Source organism: Otolemur garnettii, unplaced genomic scaffold (genome assembly GCF_000181295.1).
Source record: "Otolemur garnettii isolate 467f Iridium unplaced genomic scaffold, OtoGar3 scaffold00228, whole genome shotgun sequence".
In the NCBI taxonomy this organism is placed as follows: domain Eukaryota; kingdom Metazoa; phylum Chordata; class Mammalia; order Primates; family Galagidae; genus Otolemur; species Otolemur garnettii.
The window spans coordinates 2020060-2033399 of NW_003852623.1; the positions used below are offsets into that span (position 1 = coordinate 2020060).

Here is a 13340-nt window from a genome sequence, read left to right on the forward strand (position 1 = left end):
TTTGAGCCCAGGAGTTGGAGGTTGCTGTGAGCTAGATGCCATGGCACTCTACCCAGGGGGATAGCTTGAGGTTCCATCTCAAAAAAACAAACAAACAAAAAAAAACTGTGGATTTATTTTTTTGACCAACTAAGTTGATCTCAGGAATAGGTTGTGTTTATTCTTTCCTAGTCTGTCTTTTGGAGCAAGTCCAGTGAGCTGGCCCATCATTACACGCAGATCCGGAGGGATATGTTCACCCTGGAGGACACGCTGCTGGGCTACCTTGCTGATGAGCTGTCATGGTGCGGAGACTCCGGCACTTCGGGTAAGTGTATGGGCTGAGGGATTGCCCTGCCGTGTGCAGGAGGGACAGGGGGGGAAGGAGTATGGGGGAAGGAGTCACACACCCCACCCTGATCTCTTAATGACAACCCAGGCCGATGTAAAATAGCATTCCCTAGACCAATCCCTGTTTTCTTGAGTTTGGAGTTGGCACACTCCCCAATTCCACCTCCTTTCTGACTGTCATGGAAATTGCTTCTGAATTCTTGGTGTTTTGCTTTCTGTAAAGGCATCATTCAGGAGCAAGGAATTTTAGAGCAAGGTGAGCTCTCAGGAGGATGGAGGCCAAAGTCCTTGTTCCACAGAACCACCACAGTATCCCAGGGTTGGGCTTCTCCACCTCAGGCCAGTTGGTGGTTTGGCCGCCATTTTTGACATGGATCCTTTCCCTGCCTGGAAAGACTCAGAACACTTCGCTGTGGGAAGGTATTTCCTACTCGCAAAACCCCATGGAGCCACTTTTTACTTCTTCTCTTCTTTTTTCTTTTTATCTATGAGGTGGATATTTTTACCTCATATTGTTTTATTCTTATTTTTATTGCTTTTGAATCTGGGTTTTACAGAGCTTGTCTTATCACAGCTGCTTCATCCACGCTTGCATAGTTTCCATTACAAAACATGAAGCACGCTTATTTGAAAAAAAGCGAGTTTTGAAAAAACTCGCATATTACAGAAATGTGTAAAAGTGAAGGTCACCATGCATCCTTCTTCCACCTACAACCCCCATTTCATGTCGCAAAGGGTGACTGTTATCAACAACTCGGCACAGGTCCTTCCAGACCTTTCCTCTTTGTCTATATGAGCATGTATATGGTAGGACCTCGGCGAGTGGAACTCCCAAGGGACTGTTACAAACTGGTCAACATACAGAGGTGGTCACCATAAGGAACTAGGCCTGCTGCATTCTACATACATGTGGTGCATGTCTGGTCTACAAAAAATTAGGTCAACTTAAGGAGGTGGTCAGTGGAGGGAGGTGGTCAGCTAAGGAGGTTCCTCTGTGTCTAAAATGTACACATATAGTTCTGCAACTTGCATTATTCACATAAAATTAATAGATATAAAGATACTCATATTCTTTGTAAAAGGATTTATCATTAACCAGTCTTATTAATGGACATTTAAGTTGTTTTCAGTTTTATTGCTGTTAGAACCAACCAGTGGCATGGTTGAAGGGAGACCATTCTTCCTACCCTTCCAATTTAGTTTTCACTCAGTTCTATGGACCATATGGTGTCTCCATCTTGTTTCCAAGTCACCATGTCTTGGTGTTTATCTTCCCTCCCTTTCTTACTCTCCTATAGCCTATAAATGGCCAGCCTAATCTATTTGCCTGGCAATTCACCCTTTCCTTCCATCCTGTTACCACTGCCTGAGTCAGCATGCTAACACACTCTCCTGTCTTGCTGGGACTGCTGCAGAATTCTTATCACTTCTTACCCCTCCAGTCATCTTGCATGCACAGTGTTCTTCCTAAGATGAAAATGTGACTGTATCCATCTCCTCCCTTAAACTTGAATAGCTCTCTTTCACCTCTAGGGTAAAGCTTAAATTCCTTGGTATGACCTGGCTCTGTCTTTTACACACCTCATCTTTCATCATTTCCCTCCCTACCCCTCAAGGCTCTAGAAGTACTAACTAAACCTACTAGGTCGTCTCAAAGCTCTGTGCCTTTCCACACATCTTCTCTATCCCATTTGTCTGAAGACTCCAATTCATTCTTCAAAACCGAGTTCACCATCAACTTTCCCTGGTGGGGCTGTACAACTCTCCAACCCAAGTTTATTTCTCTTTGGTTGATTTGATTACATTACATCTCTGAAGGCGGGACTCCCACCTAATTTGTTTCTCTATCGCCAAGACCTAATAAATATTTGTGCATTAAGGTAGATATCCATGGGAGAAATGACACAGGAACTATGAGTTCATGCTCTGTGTCCACTGTCCCTCACTGAGGGACAAAGCTGTCTTGACAGTGGTGAATGTAGGAGGACTCTGAGCCCGCATGAGCCTAAAAGTATGGAGATTTAGCAAGGTGAGGGAGGAAACACACAACAGGAGAGAGTTGTCTGGAAAAGAGAAGTAGTTGGCAAGGGTGACCCCTGAAGGCCTGGTTTTATCTCATTCTTCCTGGATTTGAGGATACTGTTGAGGGCTTGTCTCTATCTGTTGAACTTTGCTGCTGTTTCCCAGAATGATGACTCAAAGTCACCACTATGTTCCTTTCTGGGATTTGGAAGGTAAGGGAGGACTTGGAAGGGATTCAGGGACACTTAGTTAAATTAGGTCTAGATGTGTCCATTTTCCACCTCCATCCTGGCAATGACACCATGGGAAAATAGTTCCACTGTGGTCGAACAGCCAAGGAAGAATGGAGCTTGTTTATGCTCTTTCTTTTCCAGTTTAATTATTTTCTACAAACTATGTCTTTTAGAAATGAACTATCAATCTTGCCCACACCGGAGGAAAGATTGCCCAAACAACCCTGTGTCAGTATTCTGGAAACTGGTTTCCTGGAGGGTAAGTACCAAGTAGCGAAATTCTAGAACTCTGGAGACCAAAGAAATTCAGATGTCATCCAGTCAATGGTTGGTTTTAATCCTTTGCGGATCACAGATCCTTTTATGAATCAAAGTGTAGGCTAGGATTCCTTCTTCTGATAAAGGTTTAGAAGACATTCCAGGAGATTTGCACGTGCAATTTTAGAGCAAAGGGTCGGTGGACTCCCACTGAAGAATCTCTGCTCTTATGCATTCTTTGGCTGCCAAGAAGGTGGGGCTTTGTTGAATCATCTGAGCCCAGAGAGGGTCAACCTTAGATTCCTGGAAAAGTCTTAAAAATCTTCATTTATGACCAGTATGTGTTAGGTGCAGTCCATAGCTCTTCACATGAATTAAAATCTTTGTCTTCACAAAACCCCTCTGAAGAGGTGCCTTGAGTACCACGCCCACCTTACAGATGACCAAATGGAGTTACAGGCATGTAATCAATCTACCAAGTGCACACAGTAAGGGGCAGGTCTGGGGGTTTATCCTAAATTGTCTGCTCCAGATCTAGAATCTGAGGTGGGGAATACCCACCACCCCATCTTCAGCTATTCTGACTTCACTCAAAACTGCCTGACACATTTATTTCTCTTGTAAGTTGCTTCTTTGCAAGTGGGCAAGGAAAATCTTATTTGTAAGTGCACTAAGGAAAAAAGAGACAGGAAGGAAGAAATGAGAAAGAACAAGGGCAAGGGAGTAAAAATATGCTAAGTATAACTTCCCCAAGTTAAACTTAGACAGCTGAGGAGCTAGCACAGGTAGAAACTTGCATGTATCCAGTCTAGTTGTGCTGCCATAACAAAATACCTGAGACACGGTCATTTATAAAGAAAAGAAATTTATTTTCTCACAGTCCTGGAGACTGGTAAGTCTAGCATTGAGGTGCCAGAATTCGATGTCCGGCAAAGGTTCCAGTTTGTTTCTGAGATGGTGACTCTCACTGTGTTCTTATGTGGCAGAAGGACAAAAAGGGCCTTGCTGGTTTCCTTGAGCCATTTCATAAGAGCACTAATCCCATCTGAGAGGGTGGAGCCCTTATGTCCTAATCACCTCCTAAAGGCCCATCTCTTAATACTGTCACATTGGGTCTTAGGTTCCAGCGTATCAATTTAGGGCGAGACATATACATTCAAACCATAGCGGCATATTTGTGAGAAGCCCTGAGTTGTCTTCCCTGTGCCATTCCCATCTAGTCCTCCCAACTGGTACTGTGAGAAGGTACAGACCCCCATGTTGAAGGTGAAGAAGCTAAGACTCAGAAAGTCAGTGACTCCTGCCAGGTCACTGGGCTAGTAAGTGGCAGGCCTGAGAGCCCCACCTGGGTCTGCCTCATCCCAAAGCCTGCTCCTCAATTTTAGTTTTAAAATTTGCTTATTGATTCTGTCTTTTAAATAGAAGCCTTGATTTTCTTCAACTCCCTATTGGCACTGAACTAAACCTCCACCCTAAGGGAATTCAGGTCAACCCTGTTATGGCAGAGACAGGGAAATAGCTTGGGAAGTGAAGTTAGGAAACCAGATTTAAATTTGGGTGGATTTCTTAACCATTCTGATGTTCAGATTCTTCATTTGTTGAAAGGAGATCAAAATATGCCTGTCTCATAGGGTCTCTATGGCGTTTAAGTAAGATACTACTATCCCCTTGTGTAACTCAGAATCTAGCCATCCATTGTGGAGTATCTGCTATGGGCACTGTAGAGTTTGTACTTGTGTCCGAGAATAGTGTTTATTTATTTCATTACTGCATGTTCCAGGGCTGTGCTGTTGATAAAACTTTTAAAGCCAAGTCACACTTTATATGTATGAAGTACTTCCCTGTGTCCCGTGCTCAGCCCTTGACACTAGGAGGTGCAGGCGATGGAAGTGCCCTGCCATTGTGACCTCCCTGCTCCCTTATATTTGCTAATCACTGGAGAACATATCTGGATGCCCTTCTTTTGTCAGACTGTCCCCTTTATTTTTCTGACAATAAAGGCTGTATTTCTTGATGGTGCGATTTCCACCTCACTTCCATACTTCCAAGTAACGTGACCTTAACATAAATTGATCCAACACTTACCTTGGGAGTAGAGAGAACCATAGGTGGCACCCTGGAAGCTCTCTTTTGAGTTAGGACTTGTGATTAATAGCAGCTGGGTTCCATCCCTCAGGTCACCGCCCACAGGGGAAGGGCAGAAGCAACACTGGATTTGGCTCCAAATCCTTAGTGCTGTTCATATCACCTGCAGAGTCAAGTCCAGATTGATGGCCCTCCAGGAACCAACTGTCTACCCAACTTTCCTCTAACACACCACCATTCTCTTAACCTCTGGGCCTTTCCTTTCACTTCTGCCTCAGCCCTGCCTCCTGAATCCCTGTGTATCCTTTAGGGCGTGGCCTCAGTGCCTTCGGTCACTCTTTTCCTGTTCTTTCCCAATCTCTGCCACAGAGCATTGCCTTTCTTTCTTCCTCTTTCCCTCCTCCCCGTCTCCTTTTTCTCCCACAGATTTTTATCGGGCACCTTTTCTGAGCAATGTGCCAGTACAGGCATCCGGAACTGCAGAGGCTCATGGCTCTCCTGGAGCCCTTAGTGCTGAAGGCTAAACAGACTTTAAGCTCATGTCACAGTGCAATGGAGTTTGACAGGGAATAGGATGTGGGATACCGCAGGGTTCAGAGAAGGGGACTGAAGCGGGTCCCAGGGGCTGGGAAGGCCTCCTGGAGGAAGCATGTCGATGGCTTTATTTCGTCCATTTTGTTTTCTCCGGTGCTAGCAATCAGTCCTGTTGAGTATTTGTTGCATGAAGAAATAAAAATTCCTTTTTGACCACATTCCTTCCTTCCTTCCTTCAACCCCCCTTTCTCTTTGTGCCCTTCCATGCCTCAAGGTCACCTTCTTTCACCCCAGTATCCCCTTTTGTGGTTGTTCCCATTTCTCTTACCCTGTTCCCATTAGATGAAGGGGTCTTCTGACTTTTAAGCCACTGAATTTAGCAGCACAGTGAATGATGATACTGCACTTCATGGTTGAATACTTACAGATTGGAGCAACCACTTCAAGAACCGTCACATGAGGCATAACCCCTTCACCGGCTTGGGATGAACATGATATAATCTGACATTCGGTGCTGTAACCCTACGGATATTACCTCCTTAACCAGCTATTGCTAAGCACTGTTTTGAATGGAACTGCTGGGGCAGGGGGTAATATTTTCAGGCTAAGGAACAGTGGGCATTTGTCTTTTAAGTTTGCAGAAGCTGCCTGTGGCGTGGTCCAAGTCGTGCTCAATGGCTCCGTCAGTAACACCTTTGACAGAAACAGGTACTCATTTCTCTGCATCCTACTGTCAAGGGTCAACACAGCCTCCTGTGGGGGTATTTCAGCCCTAGAAAGAGTGTGCTTATCCTGTTTCAGGTCAGTTCTGAAGATCTGGGCTGAAAAGGTATAAATTGTATATTTTCTGGAAAGGTTTGTCTAAGCCAATGCTTTTGTCTCATTTCTCCTTTGCCTAAAAATCCTCTTGCAGCCCTCGGGACCCCCTGCACTGCATCAACCCCTGCTCTGGTGTTCTCAGGGCCTGGTGTAATTTTCTCAGCGGTCTGTCTTGTTTTACTCCACCCTGCCCACTGCCCACCTCTGTTCACACAGCTCCTCTGTGTGACCTGCCTCGCCTGCCCCCTTCCACCCATCTTAGTCTGCACCATCCATGAAGAACTTGCCTGACTCCTCTCTCCTGCACAAAGGGTGTGCCTCCCCGTTCAGCAGTGAAACTGCTGTCCGGACGTCAGGAACTGGACGGGACTCCCAGCCTCCTTTATCCTGTGCAGGCCTTGTCAGCAATGCCCTGGAGTGGTTAGGAGCAATGTTCCAGAGGACATTGTGTCCTGCCTCTGTGACCTTAGATGAGGCATCTCACTTTGTGAGCTCCTGCATATGTACCTGAAGAGGCCATGGTGATATGAAGATTAACAGAGCTAATGCCTGAAAAATGCTAAGCCTTTTTTTTTTGAGACAGAGTCTTGCTCTGTCTCCCTGAGTTGAGTGCCATGGTGTCATAGCTCACAGTAACCTCAGGCTCTTGGGCTCAAGTGCCCCCTTTCCCCTGCCTCAACCTCCAGGGTAGCTGGAACTACAGGCGCCCACCACAATGCCCAGCTAGTTTTTCTGTTTTTAGTAGAGATGAGGTCTCACTCTTGCTCAGGGTGATCTCAAACTCCTGAGCTCAAGGGATCCTCTAGCCTTGACTTCTCAGAGTGCTAGGATTATAGGCATGAGCCACCAAGCCTGAAAAATGCTGAGTTCTATGCCTAACAGCAGTGGAAGTGCTCTACGAGGATCAATTACTGTTCCCTCACTTCATCCTCACCGCTGAGACTGGCCACACCCATGTCCTCCCCGTCTGACCTCCTTCTGTGCTTATAGCCTTACCACATTGATTGCCTTTTTGACCTTTGGTCTCTAATCTTTCCCCATCAAGGCTGATGAGGGAAAGGAGCACATATTAATTTGTCCTGGGAACACTAGGTACCCAAAATTAATTTTTCTTCTCTCCTGTTTTGATATTTAATTCCACAAAGAAGCCTTTGTCCTTTGGTTTTCTTCTGATCCCAGTATTTTGGGTGAAAGCATTAACATCCCAGCATTTTATAATCCGATAGTAGGGTTCAGCTATTTGCAGCAGGAGGGGCAGCTGTCAGAGACTGGCAGGGAAGCATTGAGGAGTGGGACAGGAGCAGGCCCCCAGGGTCTTGCAGAGCACTGCTGCTCAGAGTTCACTGGGCAGGTGAATCACCTGGGGATTGTTCAGCTGTGGATTAATGCAGCAGGTGGGGGTGAGATTCTGCAGGTCTAACTAGATCCCAGGTGTTGCTAATTATGTTGGTTTAAGGCAGTGTTTTTCAACCTTTTAAAAAAAAAATCTCACAGCACACTGGAACCTATAGCTAAACTTCCACAACACACTTAAATTAAGTCGATAAAAAAAGAATAAAAAAAGGAATATGCTTACTGTGCTTTGGACTTAGTTAGAAAATAGTTTAATTAATGATCTTTAAAAATTGCCGGAGCACACCTAAGATCCTCTCACAGGGCACACCGTTGAAAAATCACTGGTTTAAGGACTTCTCTTTGAATATCAAGTATTTAATGAATCAATGCCAATGTATGCATGAAGAATCTTATCTTGAGAATTTTGTTAATTGAGGGTCACTTAGCATGAGAGAAAGTGACTGTTTCTAATGCTAATCGTGGGTCAGTTTCAGAGGGTAGGTGTAACCAGTGGCATGTGCCTACTGGTTTTTAAGGGGGGTATGGATGTTTTAGTTGGGGTTGACAACAGTGTTCTTTGTCTCTTCGATTTTAGCACTTTCGGAAGTGTGGAAATCTTCCATTTGAATCCAGAAAAGGTTCATACACTACAGGCCTGGGTGATGCATGATGTCGGAGGAGGTCCCAGGTATATCTTACTACTTTGTACCCAAGGGTTATTTTATGAAGTAGTCCAAGAAAGAATACGCAATCTTAAGAATGCATTGGGAACAAACTAGTTCCGGGAATGAATGGGGCCTTGTGCTTCATTTCACCCATCCCAACTGCCTCTTATTTATTTATTTATTTTTATTAAATCATAGCTGTGTACATTAACGCAATCATGGGGTACAATGTGCTGGTTTTACACACAATCTGAAATGTTTTCATCAAACTGGTTGACACAGCCTTCACAGCATTTTCTTAGTTATTATGTTAAGACATTTATATTCTACACCTAGTGAATTTATCCACCCTAGGTGTGGTCCCACGAATTACTCTCCCTCCACCCACCCTCCTCCCTCCCCTCTCTCTCCCCTTTATCTCCACACTGGGCAGCTACCCGCTTCCCACCTGTCGTCCCCCTGCTGCCCTGGGAGCAGGCCACACATCTGTTTCACCTATCTATGGTATGGCCTTGTCCAAGGCCTGCTACCAAAAAAAAGATAGAAACTAAAAGTCTCAAGAAATGTTGTGAGACGGTGTAATTTTAATATTTTCTTCTTTCTTTCCCAGTGAATCATGCCAGCGTCCCCCCTTAAGTGACCTGAAATTGATTATAAGCAAAAGGAATATGACATTTATCTGCCATGATAACTACAGGTAATTGATTTCTTCTTGTGGAAAAAATGGCTGCCACGCCATCTATAGGGACTTTCTTTTTCCTTGGTCTCCTCCAAGCTGGGAGGGCTGTATGAATCTCTCTTGGGCTGTGATGAGGATCTCAGATGGTGACCTGTGGTGATCTATGCCTCCCCCTAGCAGCCTAGCCCAGCAGGCTTTCCTGGCCGGTGGTCTTCACTTGGCTGTCCGTCTTCTGCTCCATCCTCGTGTCCGTTCCGTACCGGCCTCCAGCAGGACTTGCTCTGAAGCTCACTTAGACTTTAAGGGTATTTCCTAGTTCCTAGTGTGAGTGGCCTGGCCCAGGCTTGTGCTTGCAGGAGAACACAGTGTTATTTTCCTAACAGGTTTCTCCTAGGTTGTAAAATCCTTGTCAGTTGCCACAGTTTTACATGTGAAGTTTCCTCAGTTAAATCTGGGTGTAGATGCCTAACTTGGTAAGATGCCACGTGACAGTCTACCAAGATTTACTTTTTATAGATTTAAAAAAATGGCCAGATATGGTGGCTCACGCCTATAATCATAGCACTCTGAGAGGCAGAGGTGAGTGGATTGCTTGAGCTCAGGAGTTTGAAACCAGCCTGAGCAAGAGCAAGACATCCTCTCTACTAAAAATAGAAAAACTGGCTGGACACCATGGCAGGCACCTGTAGTCCCAGCTACTTGGGAGGCTAAGGCAGGAAGATCACTTGAGCCCAAGAGTGTGAGGTTGGCTGTGAGCTATGATACCATGGTACTCTAGCCAGGGTGACAGAGTGAGACTCTCTCTTCTCTCTCTCTCTCTATATATATATGATTAAAAAATGTAAAATTAAAAAAATAATAGTAATCCATGTTTATTGGAGAAAAGTTTTAAGTTAAAGGTAAGCATATATATTTTTAAGTCACCTGTAACTCTATTTTCAAACTGGAGATCCCATATAAATGCACTCATTTTTAAGTAGTGCCCAGTGAGATAGCTAGAGTTTCCTGTGTGTGATAACTTAGACTGATGCAGAAAGAAAATGCTTTTCAAAGAATGCAGAAGCTAAAATGCTAGAATATTTTTCCTTCCTCCTTCATGTCACCACTCTCCCACCAACCAAAGGCAGGAGGATTAGATACAAGAGACTGTCACTAATGGCTCCTGTTCTCCAAATGACCTGAAGTCTCTATCAGTCAGCTGGCTTGTGTCTGGAGACTGCCAGGAATTGCATAAGCGTTCCATAGAGGTTGGGTGGGAAAAGCAACCAGGAGAGGAACCCTGTAGACATCTGACTGGTCTCAGTTATTCAAATATATACATATACACAGATAATACATATTATCTATAATATATTAGAACATGATTATGTGGGGGATCCCAGGTTACCATATTGCTGAGGATGGAGTGACCCGTTTTACCTAGAGCCACTGCCCCCAACTGGTCATGACTGTTGGCTAGAGATGCACAAGGGCAGCTTCTGACATCTCTCCCTTCTGGAGCCCAGGAGTGCTGGCAGCTATGTCTGAGGATGTGTCTCTTGCTTTACTCACATTTAGCAAGGTCAGATTTAGCTGCAACATAATGGCCCGCTATGGGCCAGCAACTCCATGGGATCCTGTCGCTTTGTTATCTGATTTTTAGAAAAATAATAGTCATTCACTTGTTAGATATTTACCTAAGGTTGGTGCAAAGGAAGTGTGACATCTTGCTGACATCCTCCAGCCTTCTCCCAGAACATCTGTCGCCCCTGTGCTGGCTCTGACCCTTTGGTCCAGCCCTCCCTCAGGAAGTTTCTGCAGAGGGGAAAATGAGCTATCCACAGAAGCTAGGCGGCGTGCCTGCTCTTGGTTGCTAGTTCTGCTTTTTATCATCAGTTGGCATTGATAGCTCAGGTGTGTGACATGTTAGAGCCAGACATTGGTTCTCACCTCCACACACATAGCACCACCAAAATGCTTCTCACTCTGTCTTTCTTTCTGTCTTCTTCATCGTCATCTTCTTCTTCATCTTCTCTTTGTCACCCTGGGTGGAGTGCCATGATGTCATGTCATCGCATAGCTCATAGCAACATCAAAACTCTTGGGCTCAAGTGACCATCTTGTTTCAGCCTCCAGAGCAACTGGGACTACAAGTGTGCACCACCATGCCTGGCTAGTTTTTCTATTTTTGGTAGAGACAGGGTCTCACTCTTACTCAGGCTGGTCTTCAACTCCTGAGCTCAAGTGACCCACCCATCTCGGCCTCCCGGAGTATTAAGATTTTAGGTGTGAGCCACCATTCCTGGGCTCAGTATTGATTGATCTGAAACTAAATTGGGCCACACATCAAATCATTTCTCCGTCATGTTATTGTAGGAGATGTGAAGTGGTCAGTTCATACTTTTGTTGCTAACGAAAGGACTTCTTTCTTTTTCTTTTTTTTAAATTTTGGATTAATATGAGGGTCCATGTGATTAGGTTACATTGTTTGCATTTGTAAGGTAAAGTCAGTTGTAGTTGAGCCCTCCCCCCAGGTATGCCATATAACCTCTACATCATTCCCATTAGATGGGAACTTAACGAACTCTCCCCACTCCCCTTTTTGAATTTAACTGTGTTTTTCTCTCCTGTGGGCCTATAGTTGTTCATCTGCTAGTTTCAACTTAGTATGGAGTACCTGGGATGCTTGCTTTTTCCATTCTTGAGATATTTTGCTAAAGGGAATGTTCTTCAACTCTGTCCAAGTAAATACAAATGATATAAAGTCTGCATCTTTTTAATGCCTGAATAGTACTCATGGTACACATATACCACAGTTTGTTAATCCATTCATGTGTTGGAGGGCAGTTGGGTTGTTTCCATATCTTTTCAACTGTGAACTGAGTTACAATAAACTTTTGAGTACAAATGTGTTTATGATAAAATGATTGTTTTCCTCCTGGGTAGATACCTGTGGGATGGTGGGAATGAATGGAAGGTCTACTTTTAGCTCTTTGAGGAAAGGACTTCTTTCATTAGTGAACTGAACCACAGGTGTCTCATGCGGCCTCTTGATCTTCCCTTCTGCTTTCTTGTCACAGGGTCATCAGGTTCATTCAATGTGTGCAGAATCCTGAACATGCCTCCTGTAGCTGAGCCATCCATCATGGTCATTTCAGCTCGTTGCTAAAATGATTGTCCACTGACACGTGTCACTCAGCAGACTCACTAGTAGAGACGTGAAGATTTTGGAGGGTCCTCTGTCATATCATCCACACTTAGAGATGGAACCCTTTTGTCCCAAAGCCTTAGAACAACTTATGTTATCACAGTGCTTTTAGGGTGATCTACTAATATTCAATTTAAAAAATTATTGTATAAAGTTAGAACAAATGTTTTATACAGGGCAGCCATATAATGTGTGCAATTTAAAATTGTTGTTTATCTTAAATCGCACACGAACTTTATGGCCTCCCTGTATTATTTCATTTTTATGTGATGTTTTCATGTTGTTTTTATACTGGTAATATTCTTGCTGTTAACAAATGACCACAACAACCCTCTCCTCTTAGAACAAGCAAGCAAAAATAAATAGCAAATAAATAAATAAATAAATGCCTGGGTTTTTCAGAAAATGTCACATTTCCAATGACTTTGTCTCATAATATATTTTTGTGCCCTTCCTACAGATAGTCACGTTGCAAGCTCCATGGCCATGGATCATGCTGGGGAACAGTATTTCATAGGATATAAGCTACTCATGGACTTGGTGCTGTTACTTCTAACCTTTCTAACAGTGCTGTGAGGCTGGTATGATAATAATATTTCATTTTTTATGTGAAAAAAAATGGAAGCTCAAAGAGGTTACATAATTTGCCCAAAATTCATACGTTTAGTATCAAGGTAGAGCCTAGAGTTGAACTTAACTCTGTCCAACTTCAAAGCACATGTTTTCTCCTCTCTCTTTCTATAATACCAACTTGACAGTAGCTTGCGTTCCCTCCCAACAATGCCTGTTGGATTAATTTGAATACAATACGATCTGGAATGTTATTCTTCTGGATGGCCTCAAAACAGATGCTCTTTTTTCTCTTCTTCTTCCTCCCATCCTTATATAGTGTCTTATGTATGTACTACATAATACACAGTTAAGATGTATTTGTTCCTGATAGCGGTAATTTATGTTTCTTCCCTTTTTCTTAGATTGTTCTTGCTTAGGATTTATCAATTTTATTACCTTTTCAAAGAACCAACCTCTAGGGTTGATAATTCTTTTTATTTTTACTTAATTGCTTTATGCTCTTCTCTTTACTATTAGAAATATAGAAATTCTTTCTAATTCTTTAGATATATCTATTTAGCTTCTAGAGATGAAAGTTAGATCATTTTTTTTACCCTTTTCTTTTTTTTTTTTTTTTTTTT

General features: G+C 43.6%; 1 protein-coding gene across 1 annotated transcript in view; it reads left to right on the forward strand.

Annotated features, from left to right (window-relative positions):
* The window catches only part of CD38 (CD38 molecule), a 33788-nt gene extending 21468 nt beyond the window's left edge, over positions 1-12320 (forward strand). The window contains exons 3-8 of the mRNA XM_003802037.2: positions 172-307; positions 2759-2844; positions 6097-6170; positions 8212-8304; positions 8892-8978; positions 12020-12320. Coding sequence (XP_003802085.1) covers positions 172-307; positions 2759-2844; positions 6097-6170; positions 8212-8304; positions 8892-8978; positions 12020-12074 — 531 coding nt within the window. The 3' untranslated portion in view covers positions 12075-12320. The remainder of the gene's footprint in view (positions 1-171; positions 308-2758; positions 2845-6096; positions 6171-8211; positions 8305-8891; positions 8979-12019) is intronic.
* Positions 12321-13340: the final 1020 nt, after the last annotated feature.